This window comes from Maniola hyperantus, chromosome 21 (assembly GCF_902806685.2).
Source record: "Maniola hyperantus chromosome 21, iAphHyp1.2, whole genome shotgun sequence".
NCBI lineage: Eukaryota > Metazoa > Arthropoda > Insecta > Lepidoptera > Nymphalidae > Maniola > Maniola hyperantus.
Window position 1 is genome coordinate 6,236,454 of NC_048556.1, and position 25,372 is coordinate 6,261,825.

Here is a 25,372-nt window from a genome sequence, read left to right on the forward strand (position 1 = left end):
AAGTGTATGGTGCCATTTTAAAATGTGACTTTTTTTCGTTTTTTGATAGGGCAGTCGTTTTTATTTTATTTTAATTACGACTTGTTATGTACAGACAAGTTTATAAGTGTAGATTTAGGTAAGTCGCTTGTATATGTATACCTATTATTCTAGAAGAAGAAATAGGAGGGGTGCTTACCAAGCAATCACATTAAAGTTTACCGCTTTTCTGCACTCAACCCGTTGTCGCATTTCCTCACGTAGGTATCTGGAGCGATTTTCCGCTCTGAATAACCACAAATTATGTTCCCACTAGTTTTCCAAATGAATGGAGTTCAAACAATTGTACATAATGGTTTATTAAATTAAATAATACAGCTTAACATTTATAATTAAACTAACTGATGCCCCGTGCTCCGCAACTTCGTCCGCGTGGATTTAGGTTTTTAAAACCCCTTGGGAGTTCTTTGATATAGGTACTGGGATAAAAAGTAGCCTATCACTTTTATCCCAGAATCATAGTCTTTAACTTTATTTACCCATGAAAAAAATTCACGTCGATGCGATCCGTTGCTTCGTTGAGTAACATTGAATTTCATCATAGGTTTTAATTTTTTGCGTGGAATCCTAATTATTTTTCTAAAATAAAAGTAGCTTAAGTTACTCCTTATAAAAACAGCTATCTGCCAGTGAAAGTAACGTCAAAATCTGTCCAACCATTTTTGATATTAGTCGGAACAGACAGACAGCCAGATAAAAACTAAAAAAAAACGGTTTTTTGTGTTTAATTACCGTACACTCCGTTACCCTCCCAACTCACCTTCGATTTGTCGTTGACTAATGTTGTTATTGCAGAGACTCTGCAAGAAGTGCTCAATGCAATGCTCAATTACCTTAGCAGAGCTTCTCAGCAGGTGGGTCTGGTCTGGTGGTGGGTCTGGTGGTCTGGTGGTGGGGTGGGTCAAATATAAACATGAGTAAGTCGAAAATCATGTCTGATGCTTATGTCCCGTCCCACCCAGTAATCGATCGCTGCACTCGAAATTGTAGACCTAGGACACTCAATCCAGTTGGGTAGGTCCAATTTCGAGAAAGAGGTCAGCCGCCGAATCCAACTCGGTTGGGCACCGTTCAGGAAGCTTCGAGATGTCTTCTTGTCCAAAATTCCTCAGTGCTTGAAGATCAAAGTCTTCAGGATCTCAAGGCGCTGGAATGGCGACCTCGCATCGGAAGACGCAGCGTTGGAAGACCCCCCCTAGGTGGACGGACGACATCAGCCCCCCAATTGTGTAAGAATAACCATTTCATGGCTATCGCAATCGTCAAGAAATTCTGCCCTTTGATTGGTTGATTCGCTGTTTACATTTTTTCACAGCCAATCAAAGGGCAGAATTCTTGACGATTGCGATAGCCATGAAATGGTTATTCTTACACAATTGGGGGGCAGATCAGTCGCAGGGAGCCGATGGATTCAGGCGGCGCAAGACCGTGGCGTGTGGAAGTCCCTACAAGAGACTTAGGTCCGGCAGTGGAAGTCTATCGGTTGATGATGAAGATGACGATTATTTAATTCCCATACGTATCCTACTTTCATATGCATTCTATATTTTGTACATATATAGTGTAGGTACTTACCAAATTACATTTCAATAAACAGTGTATAAAATTGATGGAAGCTATTCATTAATATTAGTTTGAATTTCGAATTAATCGTTCTTACAATGTTCTTACATCGCAAAGGAACTTGCAAACTGTTTGCTCGTAGTTTTAATTAAATTAATCGCAAAGAGCCAGACTTCCTCAAGAAGTGAAGGCAACATAGTAACTCTAGTAGTAGTAGTTAAAACACGGGCACGCTCGAGAACCCTCTTGTTACGCTTTCCTTAATTGAAGATATTCGTCCTGCTAAAGTTGCTGCAAGCTTGCACTAAATTATAAATTGGGTTTCCACTTCATGAAAAATTCATCCGTGATTTCGTTTTTCTGGCTACGGCGAAGCTTTAGGGTTCAGTAAAGGCTTTCTTGCAGTGTACCTACTATGTACTAGGTAGGTATAGTACGCGGCAGAAAATATTGACATCGACCTCCAGAAAGAGATAGCGGTTTCGTAGAGCATTGTCTCTGTAGTTGAGACCGACAAAACTTCACACAGGTATGAATGACAGAGACAGCGCTCTACAAAACCGAAATCTCATTCTAAAGACCGGTGTACATTATTTTCTGCCGCGTACTGTAATTGGTAACACTAGCTTCGAGACGAATGACCATAGGCAAGGCGCGATGCGTGACAATCGATACTTTCATGTAGGTCAGGCTTTGTAGTCCGAGAGATGATGATCTTTTTATCCAAGGGATGATGTAGAGGATGTCGAAACTGGGGTGAAACGAATAACGATACAATATTATAGATGACTAGCTTATGCTGGCGACTTCGTCCCCGTGGACTTCATAAATTTCAAACCCCTATTTCACCCCCCTTAGCGATTGAATTTCCAAAAATCCTTTCTTAGCGGATGCCTACGTAATAATAGCTGTCTGTATACCAAATTTCGGCCCGATCCGTCCAGTAGTTAGATCTGTGCGTTGATGGATCAGTCAGTCAGCCAATCAGTCAGTCAGTCACCTTTTCCTTTTATATATTTAGACTAGCTTATTCCCGAAACTTCAACAATTTTTTTGTTACTATCAATCATTGAATTTTTCGAGCTTCAATAGCTTAGAAATCCTTACTCCTGTGTAATGGCTCTATCTCCCCACAGGCTATTACTTAGTGCATTCCAACTTAGATTCTTAGACATAGTTTATATACCATCAGTAGAAATCGTAGTGAAACCCAATCAATAATCATCATCATCACGATCAACCCATCACCATGGCACATCATGGCTCACTAAAGAGCACGGGTCTCCTCTCAGAATGTGAAGAGTTTTGGCTATAGTCTACCACGCTGGCCAAGTGCGCATTGGAAGACTTTCACACACCTTTGAGAACATTATGGCGAACTCTCAGACATGCAGGCTTTCTCACGATGTTTTCATTAATTAATTACTTAAAACGCACATAAATCCGAAAAGTTAGGGAGCGTGCCCGGGATCGAACCCCCGACCTTCGATTAGGAGGCGGATTTTTCCTATTCCGATTTATTTTTCCTATTGAAAATTCAACCCCTAAGAAGGTGAAATAGGGGGTTGAAAGTGTAGTCCACGCGGACGAAGTCGCGAGCATAAGCTAATAAGATATATTAACAGCTCTCGCTTCTATCTCTTCGACTAGCAAGAACAATGGGTTGAATATTTTATATTCAGGGATAGTGTGTCGTGCTGGTTTAGTAATTAATTAATCTAAATATATAAAAGGAAAAGGTGACTGACTGACTGACTGACTGACTGACTGATCTATTAACGCACAGCTCAAACTACTGGACGGATCGGGCTGAAATTTGGCATGCGGATAGCTATGATGGCGTAGGCATCCGCTAAGAAAGGATTTTTGAAAATTCAACCCCTAAGGGGGTGAAATAGGGGTTTGAAATTTGTGTAGTCCACGCGGACGAAGTCGCGAGCATAAGCTAGTTATTGATAAACTTACTTCCAAGTCAGTGTTTTATTGATGTCATCATGATCAACCCATTTCCATGAGTCTCCTCTCACAGCGAGAAGGGTTTTGGCCATAGGCTACCACGCTGGCCATGTGCGGATTGGTAGACTTCACACACCTTTGAGAACATCGTGGAGAACTCTCAGGCATGCAGGTTTCCTCACGATGTTTTTCTTCACCGTTAAAGCAAGTGATATTTAATTACTTAAAACGAGCACACACACAGGGCACACGAGTAGATATCTACTCGTGTGCTTTCAGTGCATCTTTTCTATACGAGACTGAATTTAAGAAAAAAATCAGAAAATTCTAAATTTTTTTTAGTTGATACAATTTTCTAACGCCTATACAAAATAAGATAAAATATATACCTACATATAATTGACACTGAGATCCCTTTCAGAAATTACTGCTTAGTTGATTCAAGTACCTAAGTATAAACCCTATAGAAAACGTGTTCTTAAAAATATCGCTTCGCTGCCTCTACTCATTCTACCCTTTGAACGGTTATGAAATGCCAACATGTAGCATATTCTCAGAATTTTTAAAAAATCTCGCTTAAATATTTCATAACAACATATTGCCAGAAGTTCGCCTCGGGCTCACAACAGATGTGAAGAATGGCTTATAAATACGGCAATTTTACATCGAAAGCTCTCATAAAAGTAACTATTGATGTACCTACCTAACTATGTAGACTTACTTTCGTTTATAGAGTTACGTAGTGAAATAGTACAACCAAATTCAGACATTATTGATTGATTATTTTACTAGTGTAGTGAAAAATTAGATATGATAGGTATATATCCTACCAAACCTACCTACCTACCTATCCAAAAAACTACGGAACTACCCCGAGAAAATTGCTGCAATTTTGCGAAAAATTTACATAATAAATAGCAGCGCATTTATTACCATAAACTGGTCTAGTGCGAGACGGACTCACACGAAAGGTTCCGTACCATCGTTCATGAATATGTATTTTTTTTAAATTTACAGAGCGGTTACTATTTGTTGTTATAGCGGCAACAGATATACACACTCTGTTAAAATTTCAACTTTCTATCTATTACGGTTCATGCAGACAGATGGACGGACAGCGAAGGCTTAGTAATAGAGTCCCGTAGGCACTCTTCGGGTACGGAACCCTGAAAAAGTAGTCGTTTCTTAAAACTGGCACGGAACTCTTTGTTTCGTAAACAACACTATAAAATCAACAATTATTGTTAATTGTTGAACCATGACTAGCAATCATTATTGTCCATAAAATATGTCATAGAAAATTTCTTTTTCCAGTGAGCTCTTCTCAAAATTGCCAACGGATCAGCAATCCTGGAGGCGTAACGTGAAGTGAAATTTCGTTTGATGAAGTGAAACCGGAATGGACCTTGCGGTGAACTTGGACCGGGAAGATTACAAGATGGCGGCGGCTCCTGCATCCTGCATGGGTGCCGAGCACGGCTGCGTCATGTTCGACTGCTTGGTGCATCTATGGGAATGGTAAGTTTTGTCCACTTACTTTACACATGCCGAGCGCGCGCGTAAATTGTGTCTAGGTAGGTACGTTTTGTACAACACACAAGCACAACCCCGAGTCTTCATACAAGCGAACTGATTTCATCATCTAGATACTATTGACAAGGATAGCGCTATACGTAAATCGAGCGGGACAAGGACAACGCTTTACATAGTACTACATACTTACGAGTTGTACTCGTACGTTGCAGGCGTAAGTGCGTTTCTTTGCGTAAGTTCTTTGGACCGAAATTCTGTAGCTAGTATAATTTTGCGTAAATCTTTTTTACCCGACTACGGAAAAGCCAAAACAAAGGATTATGATTTTAGCCTATCTATGTATGTTTGTATTCTGTGTGTTCTGCCGTAGCGTAGCGCCTAAACTACTGGGCCGATTTTTTACGTTTAGCTGCAATCAGACCTGTGGCAGCTTTAGGCGAAGATGCTTGCCTAAATCTGTCACAACGTACTAGATTTTCTGGGCTTAGTTTTACTTAAATTAGCATGATTTTTGAAGCACAAAGTCGCTAAACAGAAAATCTACAACTAAAAAATACCTGTAGGTACCTAGTCATATTATTTAAACTTAAGACGTTTAAAAGCTTGAAGTAGGTATGTTTTCCTTCCTACTTGTGAGAAAATTCATTTCTCTACAAACGCTTTTATAAAAGGCAGTACTGTACGTAGGTATAAGTATAGGTTTCAGCAGTAAAACCCAGGTGCAGCTGTCACGGAATTCTATAGATGTCGTTACCGAAGGCGTTAGTAACTTACTACGAGGAGTCTATTCTAGCGCGCTACGTTTGTACTCCACAATATTAAATACGTTATTGCGTTGAATCATTTCCGACCTTATAATAATGGAATAAAGTTACAAATAGAATGTTGCGTATTGAAATTGAAGTTTTATTCAGGCTTGGAAACGGGTGAAAACTGTCGCCTGCCACAAAGTTGCATGAAGCCGGAGATGCAGACGGCTCCAGCATCATTTAATTTGACACCTGTTTGCTTGATCTGAATATAAAATTTTTGGCGAACGCTTTTGTTTTAGATGCCTACGGAAAAACAATTCTTGCTGCAATAGTCTTTTGTCATTTCATATCTGTCTATAGATATCTCTATAATATAAAAATGAATAACTAAATGTGTTGCTCAATGCAAATGTCGAGAACAGCTGAACCGATTTCGCTAAATCTTTTTTTATAATATTCCTTGAAGTACCTACGAGGATGGTTCTTACGGAGAGAAAAGTTTAAAAAATTTTAATCGACTGTTAGGCGGAACGAAGTTCGCCAGGGCAGCTAGTAATATGATAGATAGGTAGGTATCTATTTTTGTGTTAATTTGGTGGATTGCTTTATTTACTTATATTATATCGTATACTGCATTTATGGGAACGGGTAGAATCAAGAGAGTTTAAGTCATAGTCCATACGCTGGCCAAGTGCGGATTGACAGACTTTACATACCTTTGGAAATATTATAGAGTAGGTACCTACTCTCAGACATGCAGGTTCCTTCACACTTAAAGCAGGTTGCGTAAAACGTGCATTTATTGGGTAGGTATTACCTACGATCTAAATTCAAAGCATCAAAGCTTCAACTAAAGTATTTGGTAAACAAACTTGGTGGTGTTAAAGCTTTATTCAATAGTATCTAAATTGCAAACTGCAACTTAGCAACTCTAGTTCCTATCTAATAGTTTGTTATTACTTACTGGAAATCCAACGGCAAAACAATTTTCTTACTGCTAGAGTCTTTTATTATTATGTCTAGGATAGAATCTAGATACATACTTACATAGTATCTGAATTCTTGTATTTATTTTGTGAATTGCTTTATTTAATTAGGTACCCTAAAAAGCGAAGGTATGGTACAGGTTATATTTACACAGTATACGTACGCGGCAGAAAGTAATGTACATCAGCCTTTAGAATGACATTTCGGCTTTGTAGAGCATTGTCTCTGTCACTCATACCTGTCCTATATAACGTTTTGTCGGTCTAAACGACAGAGACAATGCTCTACAAATCTGCTTTTAAATGTCGATATACATAACTTTCTGCCGCGTACTGTACCTACGTGGAATTATATGATAATAGGGTATATAATAATATAATATAATAATTATATAATAATACGCAGATCTTTTAAGTTTTTAAAAATTTTGTTAGATTTTTATTACTCAAGAATATAGTAATTTCTAAAAATTAATTATAGAATTATAATCCAAGACTGACAATATAGTTTTTGTAAATTTAATCCGTAACAACTGCGTAGAAATAGCGAGCTAACTAGCAGGCGGGGTCACCTGATATTAAGTGATTACCGCCGCCCATAGAAATTTGCAGTACCAGACCAGATGCGTGCGTGCGATTCTATTTATTATTAGGCTATACTTAATATTATCCAACTTTTCCAACGTCTTCGAGTTAACAAACTCATATTCTGGACCTGGCCGAAGTTGGCGTTCCAGCTTTGTTCTACAGTAAGTACTTATCTTAATTGCAAGTTGCAACTTTAGCGATTTCTATGTAATAGCACAGGTAATGGTTTGTTATTACTTACTAGAATTACTTTGCATACTGCTTCCTGGAAATCTGCAAGTCTATTCCGAAGTACCTAGGTACCTACAGGGGTAGGTAGGTATACACTATAAATATCTTACCTACCTTACCGATAGTCCGCGACAGGTCGTGATGACAATGGACATCTTCTATTCACTACCCATATTATAAATGCGAAAGTGTGTTTGTTTGTTGGTTTGTGCTTAATCACATCGCATCAGGGCAATGGATCGACGTGATATTTTGCATGGTTATTATTTCATCATTAATAACTTATTAATAATGACCTGGCGAGTGGCGAGGCTTCTTTTTATTCTAGACTAGCTGATCCCCGCGGCTTCGCCCGCGTAGATTTAGGTTTTTAAAGATCCCGTATAGCCTATGTCACTCAGGAATAATGTAGCTTTCTACTGGTGAAAGAATTTTTAAAATCGGTTCAGTAGTTCTAAAGATTACCCCCTACAAACAAACTTAACGACATTACCTCTTTATATAATATAGCTGATCCCCGCGGCTTCGCCGCGTAGATTTAGGTTTTTAAAGATCCCGTATAGCCTATGTCACTCAGGAATAATGTAGCTTTCTACTGGTGAAAGAATTTTTAAAATCGGTTCAGTAGTTCTAAAGATTACCCCCTACAAACAAACTTAACGACATTACCTCTTTATATAATATAGCTGATCCCCGCGGCTTCGCCCGCGTAGATTTAGGTTTTTAAAGATCCCGTATAGCCTATGTCACTCAGGAATAATGTAGCTTTCTACTGGTGAAAGAATTTTTAAAATCGGTTCAGTAGTTCTAAAGATTACCCCCTACAAACAAACTTAACGACATTACCTCTTTATATAATACAACGGGCCGTGCAGCAGAAATCGTAATATTTTAATTTCGCCATAACTTCAAAACCAAACGTCCAATTTTAATCATTCAAAGACCAAATATTATCTCCATAAACTGTTCTTAGTGATGAAATCATTTATTTTGATAAGGATTAATAGCATGAGTAAAATAAACGCGTTTAAATGTAGTCCAAAAAAAATTCAAGATTTTTAAATAAAAAAATGGTTGCTGTGCCTCACTCGACATAGATGGGTATAGTGTGTCGCGGACTTTTTTGTAGATATTTATAAGATCTACAATTAATTAGAACATTTTATGGTTCTATCTTTTATAGTTTAGGCAGCGTACGCAAAATAAGTAACTTTTCTGGTTGATTTTTTACACCTTGTGTCCGAAAAACCCAAATATCTTACGGAACCCTATTTTTTTCCAAAATAAAATATAGCCTATGTTACTCGTGGATAATGTAGCTTTCGAATGGTGAAAGAATTTTTAAAATCGGTCCAGTAGTTTTTGAGCCTATTCAGTACAAACAAACAAACAAAGTTTTCCTCTTTATAATATTAGTGTAGATAGAAAATCATAGAGTTCCCACAGAATTAGAAAAAAAACTAAATGCCCGCAGAATTCGCAGGTATCAGTTGGTTTCCTATAATTATTTTCATTCTGTAGCTTTTCCTTTACCGTAACTTTTTATGACTTCCAACTTACAGTTACGATTATTGTATTCAAAAACAAAGGTTTTGTTTCATATACTGTGTCGGTAACAATGCTTAAACCTATTACCTTAAACCCCCAATAATACGGGAAAGTATCGGCTCGTTTAACCTTCGTTTATCTACGATCCTATTAAGCATTTAATACCACTATTGATATGTACTTTAGTGTTGGTAATTATGGGAAACTAGCTGATGCCCGCGACTTCGTCCGCGTGGAATTAGGTTTTTTAAATCCTTGGTTGGTTTTTTAAATCGGTTTTGGGAAATCTTTGATAAGCTAGCTAGCGTAAGAGAGGTGATACCCCAGTTCTCTATAATGTTCTTAAAGTTGTTGGAAGTGTACTAATCCGTACTTGGCCAGCGTGGCGGACTATGGCCTAACCCCTTTTCATCCTGAGAAGAGACCCGTGTTTTACTTTTACTTTTTTTCAATCTATGCTAGTGCTAATAATATATTTAAGCTCTCGGTTAAAATAATTTTCAATCTATCTCTGAAGTGGGTACGTCGTCTGACCAAAAATACAATGCTCTAAAGTCTAAACCATAAATAGATAGCAAAAGCAGCGAATAGGAAGCCCAGAGTAGAAGAGCCAAGCCTACTGCCTAATGAAAAGTCTAGACGCATTGTTAGAACTTTGTATCATGAAAACCTCACTGGAAATTGCACATTTTTCTTTATGATTGCAACTTGTTATTAAGAAGCTAGAATTTTAAGAATCATAATCGCTGGTTGTCCTATTTCCCGAATATTAATAACTCTTTCTATACCGGTAGTTTATGGGGCTAGATAAATTCATTATTGAATTATCACTAAACATTTTATATTTACAAAAAATATACGCCATCCAAATGGTCATTTATAGGCATCGTGCCCAGTACACTGGCGCTATTACCTCGCTGAATGGCAAGGCTTAACCATGTATTACTTTACTCTATGGGCTTAACCGAAGAGCGAAGAAGCACCAGCTAGAATCATAATTTGAAAAATCGATAGACGTTGGGGTCCCAAGGTGCTAGAATGACGACCTCGCATCGGAAAGCGCAGCGTTAGTGGACAGAATATGACATGAAACGAGTCGCAGGGAGCCGCTGGATTCAGAAGGCGCAAGACTGTATTGTGTGGAAGTCCCTACAAGAGAAGAGACCTTTGTTCAGCAGTGGACGTCTTCGGTTGATAATGATGATGATGATTTTTTGAAAAAGGAACCGTTTAAGAAATAATTTTGTGGTAAGTATACTTATGACTTATGGCCGTTGGCCTAGTTGTGACAACGAATTTCAATCGAATGCGATTGTTAAACAACCTTGACTCAAGTCACTAACTATGGGTGATCAACTATTGAGGAATTTGGCCTTTTCGTTTCCTCCGTGCCTTGGAAAGCACGTTAAGCCATCTCGGTCTTCTAGTTGTTATCACTTACAACCACAACAACTTATTAATTTCGGTCGCTTAGTCCAGTTGCCAGTAGATGTGGAAGGATCTAGGAACCCATCGCATTATTATCCTAAGAAAACTCCTACTATTATGTGATTACTGGAAAGGGATCACAACGCTCAGTAATGAGAAATACGACTATTAAGATACCTATCACCTAACATCATTCTACTGGCGTATTTTGTAACTTTATATAGCTCTTGTTTATAAATCTAATTTAGCGAAATTAACCCAATTCTGATGGCAAAGTCCCAAGAATCTCCTTAACGATATCTTGTCTTACTACTAACTATAACTACTTTGTTAAACAACTTGTGTCAGTATACCGCATTGGAAAACTTTCGGAAAACTACCACTAACTCATTCTTTGTTCATTTCCGCCAATAACGTCTTATTCTTTGAAAACAGTTTAGAGGTCATTTGTCTTAAGAAAAGTTTACAAAATAAAAGTAGGACAATAATTATGTAAGTGGGTACGGTGTTGATTACTTCAATTTAAATTTCAATTCAATTTGATTACATCAAATAAACAAAAATAAAAATAAAATAAAATACACTTGTACCTACCATGGAAGACTTATAGACATTGGAAAACATCAGCGACATGATAATCTTCTACGTCAATAGAGGACATAGAGGTTTTTGGAGGGTGTTAGAGGAGGTTAGAGGTGATTTGGATAGCCCTTATTATAAGCTATTCTAATTTTTCTTTTAGACGTCAGATCCCCGGCCACCCTGTATAACAATAACACTAAGTTTTTGCTAGCGTTCTTGTTACATCCTGTATGTACAACAATAGCAACCAGTAGGTACCTACTTAATCTAGTTTTGCGGTGCCAATTGCCATCAATGTTATTCCTATGCGACGTTTTTAAAATAGACATATTATTGTAACCTATTTAACTGTCTATCTGTTCCCAATTCTAGTTATAAACCAAGATGAAAGCGAGCTTCAGATTTGGAAGGGCGTCAAAACTCATCGGTATTTAGGTGACATCGTTGCGTATGAGAACTTGACTTTCTGGGCTATCTATTGCACCAGCTTGAAATAAAGACTGCATTGCCCTTGAATAATAATTTGGTATGTAAAATCCCCGTTGCAAAATTTTTACTTGCGCATTTGCTGCAATGTTTTGCAGTAGGTACCTACCTACCTGAGTATATATTATGTGAAAGCATTTATGATCTTTGTGGTCAGAAATAGGGAAGCGAAGATCTTTGTACAATATATCCGAAGTTTATCTCTAATAATTTATATTACCTATGATAAAATCAAAATATACAACTTATGGCCAGATTTCATCAAACTGGCCGACCCGACGATGTCAAATGTCTGATTCATCAAAACCACAAATATTTGTTGACTTAATATAATCTGTGAATCATAGCGTATTACGATATCAGTCGGTACCCTTATTATAAATGCGAAAGTGTGTTTGTTTGTTGGTTTGTTGGTTTGTTGGTTTGTCCTTCAATCACGTCGCAACGGTGCAACGGATTGACGTGATTTTTTGCATGGGTATCGATGAAGACCTGGAGAGTGACATAGGCTACTTTTTATCCCGGAAAATCAAAGAGTTCCCATGGGATTTTTAAAAACCTAATTCCACGCGGACGAAGTCGCGGGCATCAGCTAGTTATGGATATTTTAAGAAAAATCTACATTTACTAAATTATTTACTTAGGTACTAGCTGATGCCCGCTACTTCGTCCTCGTGGATTTACATTTTTCAAAATCCCGCGGCAACTCTGATTTTCCGGGATAAAAAGTAGCCTATGTGTTAATCCAGGGTATAATCTATCTCCATTCCAAATTTCATCCAAATCCGTTCTGCCGTTTTTGCGTGAACAAACATCCAAACATCCACACTTTCACATTTATAATATTAGTAGGATTAAAATCTATTATTATTATATGTAAAAGGAAATACTAAGTGACTGAAATCAACATATACGTCTAGAAACTCGAGATAGTACATTATTGCATATAGGTTTTCTCTTTCACGTAGACGAAACGATTTTTAGAAATTCCACTCGAGCGAATAAGCTGGGTTGGAATTTGTCTGCTTGCTAAGGTTGGCAATCATTAGCGCGATCTCAACTATTCCGAATAGAGATATATCGATTCTCGTGTTCTTTCTAAATCACTGGTGTAAGTTTTTTAACTCACGATCTGCGTCCAGGCCTACTCCTGCCTGCCACCTTTCCCTGCGTGGCCTCATAAGTTGTAGGAGTTCTTATTAATTAATAGATAGGTCATATATCTTAGGTATACTTTTATTATTACTTCTTAATTAATTAATTTCTTTCGGCGCTACAATCCTGCTCTACGATTTTCTTCCTGCATTCATTTCCGTAATTTACCTATACTCGTTTAAAAATCAAAATTTATTTATTTCATTTAGGACGTGTCTCTTATGCTGCAGTCTACATATTGTACTGAGAAGAGCCGGTAAGAAAATCAGTGGTTGCTCTTTAAAATCATAAAAAGTTACACAAATATTATCACAGTAACAAAATAACAATTTATTAACCATCTTGTGAGCAACTAAAAGCTCAGCCGGTTGCTTTCACACAACTTTGTCATAAAGGAAATTCATAATCGTATGAATTGTCTTCTTTTTACACGATCTTCCATGGAGTTACGAATCACATGCCCAAACTAGGTGTTCTAATTTCCTCTTAATATGGAAATACTTCCCCAGTATGTAACAGTCCCCATCTGCGACCAACATTAATTAAAAACGGTTTTAACTAAGCCAGCAGTAATTTAAAAAAGCATGACTTTGGAAACTTGCAAAGTTCAATCAAATGGATTTCGAATCCGGATCCATTTGTTTTAAAGTCAGGCATTCTTATTGCTGGACTGCTGATCTCGTGAGGTCGTGTTTCTATTTATCTATTAGATGAGAGTGACAGGAAATCGATTACGGGTGCTCAATGCCTTTCAATGATAAATCCGATGACGAATTCGAAAGCACGAGTAGCCTACAAAGCTGACGGATGATGTGTGTACAGTCTGCGTCAACAATGTTAAATTGTGTATGGTGTTTTGACCCTAGAATGCAATTGCAATTGCTATAGGTACCTAGGTACAAATAATGCTAGATAGTGTTTTGACTTTTGATCCTTGCTTGAAACAACTCCTATTATAATAATTAGGTACGTAAAGAAAAATGCTTACCGATAGCAACAGAATGCAATATGACATTGATCAATCTCATATCGCATTCAAGTAATAAAACTCTTCTGTTTTTGTATTTTTGAAGACCTTTTAGGGGTCGATCTGAATAATTTGAGGCTTGGATTTGTGAAATTCAAAATTATTCAGTGGCTATTTCTATCAAAGCTGTTATTTAATTTCGTGCAAAAACTAAACGGTCGATCTGAATACATACATATATATTTTGACGGATAAAATATCCTAGAAAGTTTTATGTACAAGTAGATGAATTATATATTATACATATCTATAATGTATTTAGCTTTTGTCTGTGACTTCCACGTTCGTGTGGTATAACATAATAGCACTCGGGAATAATGTAGCTAACTACCAGTGAAAGAATTTGCAGACTAGGATAATTAGTTCCGGAGATTTCCCCATACAAACAAACTCGTTTACCTCTTTATGATATTAGTATAGATAATATTGGTTCCGACTATACTAGTTGGTCGATGAGTCCAAGTAGGGTCATTACTATTCATCGCGTAAAGGGGTCAACCGTCGGTTCGATTTCCACCATCTTCAGCCATTCGAAGCACGCGGTGACATCTGGCGGGGATTGCTACTTTCTTTCCCTTCACTCGATAGGTTTATGCCTTTGGTTAAAGGTTTATGCGTTTGTTATAGGTATTTTTTGCTTATTGACAATCGGTAAATCATCAACTTCTTAGATATATTATTTTATTTTTGTGAAGTTTTTTACTATTCTGAAGTAGGTACATACCTACCTATACCTACTGCTTGCTAAAAGGCGTAAGTTTGTAAAACCTTTTGTATGTTACTTTCTATAATACTAGGTAGGTAGGTACTTTAAGATATGACGAAACTTGAGCGATTGAGCGATGAGCGAACATGATTTTTTTTACTAAGCTCGTTTATCTTTACAAACAGGCTGAGACAATGTCTCAAGTTTTCAGTACCTAGGTCTCCAAAAAATGAAGCCAGGGGCAGTCCAAAAACTTCTTCAAAAGGACTACGAATCGATTTATTATTTTTTAATAGCCCGATTTTGTATTGATTTTAAAAATTTGCAATTCATAAGGTTCCCTTCCCTTCCATTGCATTCGATATTCAATTACCTACCTACCTGAAATGTTTGCAGTTCGTTAATTCAGTTGCTATTTGCAGATTTCTGTTTATAGTTTCAATTTGACTTGTCAAAGCCAGAAACGGTGTCCCGAATCCTAGATAAATCAATTATTAATTTCTGATCAATTCGATCGATTTTATTCATTTTTTTATGACGAAAATAAATAAATAAGTAATACTGCTACTATTTTCGAAGTGAAAACTTCTTTAGGCGCGGAAACTTTTGTTACTACACGTGTAGGCATGTATGAATAAAGTCGGGCGAGCATAATAAAAGAAACTAGAAATCAAAGCAAAAGCAAGCAAAGAAGAAGCTTGCCCGTTTTATACATTTACATACATAACTACACGTGTAGAAACAAAAAATTTTTTTTTGTGGTTTTGTAAGTCGGCTTTCTTAAAAAAAATTATCATACAAAATTTTGAATGCATGAATAAAAATCAATTTCCTTTTTCCGCATTGAAAATGTTAAAACGAATGGTACAACTTAGACAAATTAGCATGTAGCCTATAGCAAAGTTGCACGTAAAGGATACAAACAATTAAAGCGTTTGATTCCGGAACTGTATCGAGTTTTGGCACATTGCTTTCAACTTGTTTTCGAAACAAAGAACCACTTGTCTTCGCTCGAGCGTGCCATACCTAGCTAATTGGTAAGAGTGAAGCTTTTCCCAATAAGAAAGCCAAACAAAAGAATACAAACGCTTCTGAATCACCAGCGGTAATAACCGAATCTCGGACAGTTATTCAATGGCTGACATTATTTGGCGTAGGCTTTGTTTTTTTAGGGAATTAGCGAATCTTACGTTGCTTTTTTAGTAAATGCCGCAATGGTGCGTGAGATTAGAAAGTAGTAATTTCCTGTAAACTTAATAGAGCTGGTAAAGGTTTGTTCTATAAAAATAGATATAAAAGATAAACTACTGTAGGTAGGTAAGTAGGTACGTTTTGGTTGTTGGTACATCAATCATGATCGCTTATGACAGGCTTATTTGGAATCATGAAGAGAGAAGTCAAGGAAAAGGAAGAAAAGAGGAAGACACAGAACACCTGAATGGTCAGCACAAAGTAATGCAAAGTGTTTACGTTATTTACGTTACCTATGTTATAAGCAGAAGTCCGTAACGAATTTATGCTGCTTCTAATAAAAATCTTCTAAATTCGGATGAGATAGAGTTATAAGTATTCTTTCCAGGTTTCCATAATTTCAATGTTTTTTGATAAATCGGTTTTATCGTATAAGGGTAGAACACAGAGACTCTCGAGAGATCTCGACTCAACTGACCTAGCTCTAGATGAAGACCTTTATTGATTCTAGATCTGTTTAAGCGCTTTGAAACCAATAATTGGATAAAAATTACTTCATATAAGTTAACATGTCACGTTGTGCAAATGCCGGCTGACAAACACTCAACAAGTTACCTATAGTCGGTTATGAACATCCTATAACATCAAATCATTAAAACTCCTCGGTCCTCGCACTAGGCGGCAATTTCTAACATAGTTGCTGTCGGTTATCCTTAACGGGTAATCTTGCTCAGAATAATAATTAGCAGTTTGTTTGATACCGAGAAATCGCTTGGTCATAAAACACGTATACTCTATAAACTACCATACATGACAGTAAAACCAGTAAATGGTCAGCCCTCAGTGACCTGTCGCAACCGTTAATGCTCCCAGTATTCAAAATTAACGTTTTCTCTCCAAACGTGCTTTTTATCTATATGTACATACATAGGTATAAAGCCACTGCTACATATTACCGCGTTCTGAAAAGCCTGTGTTTAGAGCCTCCGTCTTTTTCACTCCGATGGAATTCAAATTAACTTATCGGCACTCGGTGGAGTACAGGTAAAACCGGTATTACATTGTGAAAATGTAGATACGCTAGGCTTTGTGGGTTTTTGTAGGTTTAGATGACAGTTTCCATTAGTTGCATTATAGACATACCTCGTGTACCGGTGATGACGTTTATTTTTACATCTCTTTTCAGCTCGGATGCTTTTCATATGTCTATCGCATAACGTATCTCCCTCCCACTCCGTGAAGTAAGCGCGCCCGCCGCTAGAACGTTGTGCCTACTACTTTACCAGTCGACAGCGGACGGTCGCTTACGTTCTTACGCGACGTGTTTCAAAATTTCACGCTCTTATCACACACTACTTAAGTGAAAAGTTTTGAATTATGACTTAAAGTACCACCAAAAAGGACCGAAAGAGTAATTTCAGTGTTTCAGCCATCTAAAAAAGTGAACAGTAATTTTATTAGAGCAAGTTTATTTTTTTCATGTTTTGTGTGTAGTGCCTAGTGGTTTGATCAAAGTACCTTTTATAGCAGGATAGCTTGACAAAGCGGTACTTTGTGGAGGATTTGATGCTACCAGCGAAAAAGGTATGAGTATCAGAAACCGGATATTGTACTAGACACTAGACAGCCGCTAGGCTAGTTTACACCATCGTTATGATCTTGTCCTGTCGGTGTAATATAGAAAAAGAAAAAGTTACGAGTATTTCTCAACAAAGGTACACACTTCCACTTGAGGAGTAATTTCAAAAACGTATAATTTCCTTTGGCCACGCTAGGTTTAAATATTTGTGTTTGAGATGCGAGGCTTGTGGTGTATAAGGACGCTACCCTAATGTTAAGTTTAGGACCAGGTGCGAGTTCAACAGGTGGATTTGATTTAGGGTCTATGTTTAGTTTTTAGTTAGCACCTATCTTTTCCAGGCATATGTGATTTAACTAATGTATATTGTTGACAGCACTATTTGATTTATTAAATGCCATGACTAGTATGTTTGTTCAATATGAATTTGATTACAATTTACATCGCTATTTTACTACTCGTTAGATCGATGATTGTTATCATCCCTCTTTATTCACTTCATCCTTAACACCTTTGCCTTCATTAACATTAACATTTAAATAGCTTCTTTCGCATCTGCCTTATTGCATAGTCAATTCAATGAACTATAAACATATCCTTATAGGCACTTACAAAGGTCTTTTTAACCTTCAATTCTATCTTTATATTATATTCCTCTATTTATTAGTTGTCAGAACTAATATATGTAGATATTCTATGCTTTTGCTTTGCAGGTAAGGTAAGGCCTCTGATAAGATTAGGCAAATCTTGCCAAATATTAAGAAGTAGTTTTATCCGATTAAAAATAGAATCCAAGTCCAGTTGTTTGCGATACTATTACCACGATAATATTACGTGCTATTACATTATTTCTAGTATCATTCCAGAAAAATCGTCAGATTCCAGGTAACTGCCATTAAAATATTATTATGAAAAGATGGAAGGTTTAACGCAACTCCTAACATTTATCTGCAATTATCCTAATGGGTTTTTAATTCTTTAATGACTCACCTTTATGACAGATCAGCCACCAAAGAGAAGTGAGAAGAATAGACGGTTTTTCAGTATGGTGACTATGTTTTCAAAACATTAATGCAGGACACGAAATAATTCGACTAAGCAGGACCTTGAGTTAGCAACTCGACAATCGACATAATATAAATTACGGACAAAGACTTCGATAATTTAGATTTAATTCTCTTCGATAATTAAGAGATTTAATTCAATAATTTTGATATTATTGTAACACTAGATAATGCCTGCGACTTCGTTCACGTGAATTTAGGTTTTTACTAATCCCGTGAAAACCCTTTGGTTTTCCGGGATTAAAAGTAACCTATGTCATTCTCCAGTATTTAACTATAAATATACACCCAAGCAAAAAAATTACGTCGTTCCGTTGCTCCGTTGCAACGTGATTAAAGGACCAATAAACCAATAAGCCAACAAATGAACAAACCAACAAACAATCACACTTTCGCATTTATAATATGGGTAGGAAAGGGATAATATTTGTAACGATTTTAATAGTTTGTATAATTAATTACACACAGACAAACCGGACCAAAGATAATGCGATATGAAGTTCGAAAGCATAATATTATTATGGTCAAGCCTAATATGAGTTTTATTATATTCAGATAATTTCAGGGTAAAAGCTACATAGCTAGTAGGTAGTTAAATATTTTTTTGGCATGTTAGATAACTTTTCTATATGATTTAACTCTTGGATCGGTTTCAATGACGCTTAAGCCATAAAATCCTTATTCTGAGACTGTCTCTTAAAGTTCGGTGCATGAGGTCGCAATAGCTTATAGTATCGCCGAGGCCGATGTGTCATCGACATCGGAACACAAAATACTTAATATAAGTTTGTTCCACTTTAACAATTTGAATAAATCTCCCATTTGAATTTTAAAATATGAAAAGTCTAAACTGTTTAATTTTCACTCCAAAAGAGTCTTAGATTTAAGAACGAGAGAGATGATGAAAAATGGAAATACCGTAAATGCTGCTCATATTTTTACTTTTACAGGAAATCACAGAATCAGACGAAACGTTGGGTTTCCGACTTAAATTTATTATTATTAAAATACCTAGGTATAGTGTGGACGCGAGTTTTCAAGTTAATCTGAGTAGGTAGGTGTTAATGTGATGTTTTTATACAGAGCGTTAAATTGTTTTATAGATTTTTAAAATAGAGAGGACGTTAAAATTGTTCCATGTGTAATATAGAAATATGCGGATAAATTAAATTACATAAAATCCAATATAGGAATCCCGAATGACGCATACAAACGTGTGATCTAACGTTAAGATTATAAATAAAATAAAAGAATGACTCAAAAGTTTGCAAGTTGCCTTCAAAGTAGGCATGCAGGTAGTCGAACCTTTCCACAAAGCGCGATTTTTTGTATGAAACCTTTGTAAAAAGTTGAACGGTCTCAGTTTGTGCACCATTTGTTTCCAACACTTGTTGCAATCCTGAACGCTATTCGTTTTTTGTCAAGAAATAAGATCTTACAAACTTCCTGAAAGTTAGTGTGATAATCTAAATCTGTATATATATAAAATTCGAAGTCCTGACTGACTGACTGACTTATATATCAACGCACAGCCTCAACTGCTGATCCTAGAGACATGAAATTTAAAGGGTGTATTCTTTGTAAAGAGTACCTACCTAGGTATCCACTAAGAAAGGATTTTTCGAAATTCTACGCCTAAGTGGGTTAAATGGGGGTTTGAAATTTATGTAGTCCATGCGGACGAAATCGCGAGCATAAGCACTAATACATAGGTAGGTACATAAATAAAGGAAAAGGAAAAGCTGACTGACTAATCTATCAAAGCACAGCTCAAACGGACGGAGCGGACGGATGGCATGCATCTTACGGAAAATGTAGTTATATCATGCGTATAAAAATATTTAATAAACTACCTCCAGGATTACGGGTATTACCCCTCCAACGATTTAAGAAGGATCTTTTTAAGTGGTTAATAGATAAATGTTTTTATTCAATCAATGAAATGTTGGCACAGTAGGTTAAGTTGACTTTTATAAAACCTTTTTTAGAATTAAACTTGACTTAGACTGTAAAAATAATTAATATTTAATGAATTTAACTATGCTAATAATTATTAGAATTTTATTAATTGTGTTATAATAGAAAAAAATTTGCATGCCAGAAATGGCCGATTACATTGATTCTTACTTACCTTAAAAATTAACTACCAATGTGACATGTATTCTAGCAAAATAAAGGATTTATGATTTATGCAGATACCTATTATGACGTATATTTTAATGTATATAACGGGTACATACCACGATTAATTTTTGTTTTTATTTGTCGATATTTCAATCCAATTGCACGGGTCGTCGTTACACCACGAAATAATATGTCGTTAAACCACGAAATAAGCTTAAAATCATAAGTATTATGACGTAACCCCTAAGGTGGTAAAATAGGGGTCAGAAATTTTTGTAGTCCACACGGACGAATTCCCGAGCATAAGCTAGTTTCTACATAAGTAGGTATTTACAGATAGGTAGAGATTGTTGATAATAACCTAGACAGTTAGATAATTATTAAAAACCGTGCCATATCTATCGAGCAGGTAGGTAGGTACCTACTATAGGTAGGCTACTGGCTAGGTAGCTAAAAACCAAAAACCTTCACGAAATTCTTACAAAACATGAATTAATTATTATAGGGTTCTTTATTACACCTACATAGACTTGTTAATTAAATCGTGTCTATCATTGTTTTTGTGTATAGTTTGCTTTGTATATTGTAGTCACGACTGGAATATAACAACAACTCTTAATCGACAATTGATGTTTTTAAACTACATGATATTTTTTTTTTTTTTTTAAGAATATTAGCCATGTTAAATGACTAATATTCCCCTTTCCTCTCCAATTAAGCGTCAGGCTTGTGCTAGGAGTAGGTACGACAATAGTGCAACGGGCGGGGTTTGAACCGTCGACCTTTCGGTTTTCAGTCCACTCCTATACCGGTTGAGCTATATGTTTGCTCGGATTGCTATATGCTCGGATATATGTTTTTTATTCAACTCAATAAACAAATAACAGATATGAAATGATATTTCGGCTTTGTAGAGCGTTGTCTCTGTCACTCATATCTATATATGACGTTTTGTCGGTCTCAATGACAGGGACAACGCTCTACAAAACTGCCATCTCCTTCTAAATGTCGATGTACATTACTTTCTGCCGCGTACTGTAAATACATCTACGCTAAGTGGATTAAACCTACATGATACTACACAGGCTTAAAATAGAAAAGGCCATAACTTAATAAACGTGCTTAACCTTAAACCCTCTCATGCAGAGTTATTCCTAACGTCATTTCAAAGAATTATAATTACCAATACCACTTTTATAAGTTGCATCGGCAAAATTCGTTTGCGCAGAAAAGCACAACCTAAACGCCGTCTAAAACCGAATGTACCTACTCCAATGAAGTATAGAACTCGTTAAGATTTTAAACAAAAGAACAAACAGGCTCGTGTTATCTCGCTCATAATTCGCGCGTACAAAACTTATGTAACAACTAGCTTATGCTCGCGACTTCGTCCGCGTGGTCTACACAAATTTCAAACCCCTATTTCACCTTACGAGTTGAATTTTCAAAAATCCTTTCTTAGCGGATGCTTACGTCGTACGTCGTACTATGCGTCGATAGACCAGTCAGTCAGTCAGTCGGCACTCGGCAGTCGGTCACCTTTTACTTTTATATATTTTAGACTAACAACCAATAGCCGACAGACGAACGCTACGATTGGTAGAGATTTTTTGGCGCCATTCATCAAAATGAGACTTCTGCGCAGGTACATCAGCGTAACTTATAAAAGAGGTAGTACTGTACACTGTAGGTATACATACCAGCTGATATGATGCAGCCTCTCAAACATTCCAGGGTGAGTGGCCTGCGCGTGCGCTGCTCAAAAGTAAAACTACTCGGACAAAAAATAAGGAAACTTCTTTAAACATTCCATGCTCTCGCGTGCCTTTTATTTCCATGAAACAGGTACACATTATAGTATTTTTAACACATTATAATATAACCATTTTATTTTTCGTATAGTTTTTAAAAGATCTGAAGCTTGCCCTTGAGGTAAGCTTTTCAACGTTCCATGGTGTAGCATACTATCATAGGTTAGTATCTGTGGTCAGGACTCTCGCTCTATGGTCTTGAGAGTCGAAAGTACTCACTAAAATGTTCAATTGTTGAAAGTGGCCTAATAAAATACAATATTGTGAGAATGTCTCTTTTATTTGTTTAAATAGTTACATGTAATTAATAAAGTGTGATACAACATGATACATGGCGCAGTCTTTGTTGACCTACGTATAAAATCGTAAGCAAGAAACATCAAGCAACAAAATGGCGGTTTCGTCATTCAACTTACCAGAGAAATTGGATGTACTAGGAAACTTGGCTGAAAATTGGAAGTTTTTCGAACAGAATGTGAACATATATTTAACAGCCGCGGGTCTTAACAAAACCAGTAATGAGAGAAAAATTGCGATTCTTCTAAATATAATTGGTGAAGAAGGCGTGAAAATTTTTAATAATTTTTCCCTTGCTAGCGATGCTACTTATGAGCAAGTAATTCAGTTGTTCAGAGAGTATTCTGAGCCAAAACAAAATGTTTTATATTCTAGATACCTTTTCTACCAAAGGTCTCAAAAGGAGGAAGAACCTTTTGACCAGTTTGTAAATGATCTCAAAAAACTGACAAAGGGCTGCAAGTTTGGTTCAGAAGAGGAGGCCATAAGAGATAGGTTAGTTTTTGGTACTACAGATAAAAAGACTCAGAAAAAGTTAATCAAGGAGGGTGATGTTTTATTGGATGATGTTATAAAAAGATTAAGACTGGCGGAGGTTGAGAATCAGCACGCTGCTGAAGTTCAAGGTACTTCAAATGTTCAGGTTAATAAAGTTAATAAAAATTTCATCGAAAAGAAGACATTAAACATGTTGATACGGTGCAAATGGTGTGGTGATGAGCATGAGCGGAAATTGCAACTCTGTCCAGCAAGAGGAAAACAGTGTGAAAAGTGTAATCGGTTTAACCATTTTTCTAAAGTGTGCCGTACTAGGCAAGTTAAAACAGTGGCTTTTAGTCAGTTTTCTGGAGGAGAATCTGACCATGAGTTTTATTGTAATAGTGTAAATGTTAATATTTGTTCTATTGAGTGGATGGAGACACTCATTTTAGAAGATAAAGAGAGTTGTAAGTTTAAGTTGGATACAGGTTCAGATGTCAATTTGATTCCATATAATGTGTTTCATTCGTTATGCGAAAGTAAGAAGTTGAATTTAAAATGTTGTAAATTTAAATTGCATGCCTATAATCAGACAAATATTAGAGTATTCGGGAGTGTTTTATTGGAAGTGAGGTTAAAAGATAAGCACTTTTACATTGATTTCATAGTAACTGACTCGTGCTTTCAGCCAACTCTGGGCAAAGATGCTTGCATTATATTAGGCCTTATAGAACGAAAGAAACAGGTTAGTAGCGTAGATGTGGAAAATCTAAGTTCAGATAGCCCAGAAAAACAGATTCTTATAGATAAATATATTGATGTTTTTACTGGTTCAGGTAAATTTCCTAACGAATACAAAATTTTACTAAAAGAAGGGTCTGTGCCTGTTTCTAAACCACCACATCGCATACCTTTAAAATTGAAGGAAAAGCTCAAATTTGAATTGGAACGGTTATGTAATAAGGGTGTCTTATCTAAAGTGGATACTCCTACTGAATGGGTTAATAGGATAGTGGTTGTTGAAAAAGATGAAAATAACATTAGGGTGTGTTTAGATCCACGTGATTTGAACAAATGTATTTTGAAAAAATATTTTGAGATACCCACCATTAATGACCTGAAAGCTAAGATTGGTAATGCAAAATATATTTCAGTGTTGGATTTAAAAGAATCCTTTTGGCAAATTGGACTTGCAGAGTCCAGTAGAAAAATTTGTACTTTTTCCACTGCATTTGGAACTTATCAATTTAATGTGTTACCTTTTGGTCTTGATGTTTCCGCTGAAATTTTTCAAGAAACTTGTGAAACTTGTTTTAAAGGGATTGACAATGTATTTATTTATATTGATGATTTTTTGGTTTTTGGACATACAAAGGAGGAACATGATGTAAGTTTAAAAAAAGTCTTAGATAGGGCTAGACAGTTAAATATAAAATTCAATTTGAAAAAATTTCAATATTTGCCAAAAGTTGTTAAATATTTAGGACATGAAATAGTTAATGGCTGTTTGTTACCTGATAAGAATAAGGTTAAGGCGTTAATGGATTATGATGTACCTAATGACAAGAAGAGTTTGCAACGTTTTTTGGGAATGGTTAATTACTTAAGAGAATTCATTCCAAATCTCTCAGAACTAACTGGACCACTTAGAGAGCTATTAAAAAAGAATGTTGATTTTGTCTGGAATCAGAGTCATGATAATTGTATACAAAAAATTAAGAATGTTTTAACTAGTCCACCTGTTTTGAGAAATTTTGATCCTAATAAGCCGTTAACCATTCAAACAGATAGTTCAAAGGATGCAATTGGTTGTGTATTATTACAAAATAATCAACCAATAGCATTTGCATCAAAAAGTCTAAATGATGCTGAATGTGAATATGGACAAATTGATAAGGAATTTTTGGCCATATTATTTGCATGCAAAAAATTTCATTATTATATTTATGGAAGACACACTATCATACAAACTGACCATCAACCGTTAGTTGCATTGATGAAAAAAGAAATTCACTGCATTGCATCTCAGCGTTTAAGAAAGATAAGGTTAAAACTTAATATTTATGATGTTGATGTACAGTATGTAAAAGGGTCGGAAATGTTGATTGCAGATGCTATTAGTAGAGCATCTTCTAAAGCTGATTGTGTGAGTGTTGAAAATTCTCTGGATGTAGTGGTACATTCAGTCAATGTTAGTGATGAATTTTTAAGTGATATTGTTGAGGCAACTGTTAGTGACATTTTAA

General features: G+C 36.2%; 1 protein-coding gene across 10 annotated transcripts in view; it reads left to right on the forward strand.

The window, feature by feature from the left end:
- Nucleotides 1–25,372, forward strand: part of kmr (kramer) — a 90,895-nt gene that overhangs the window by 3,602 nt on the left and 61,921 nt on the right. For 9 of the 10 annotated variants that reach the window (XR_011237981.1, XM_069505732.1, XM_069505733.1 and 6 more), the window contains exon 2: nt 4,873–5,076. Coding sequence is in view for 8 of the 10 variants with exons in the window: in XM_069505732.1 (XP_069361833.1) it covers nt 4,958–5,076 (119 nt within the window). In the remaining 2 variants the exon portion in view is untranslated. Of the gene's footprint in view, nt 1–4,872; nt 5,077–17,031; nt 17,356–25,372 lie in introns of those variants that run through there. The other variant, XM_069505730.1, reaches the window with a different exon arrangement.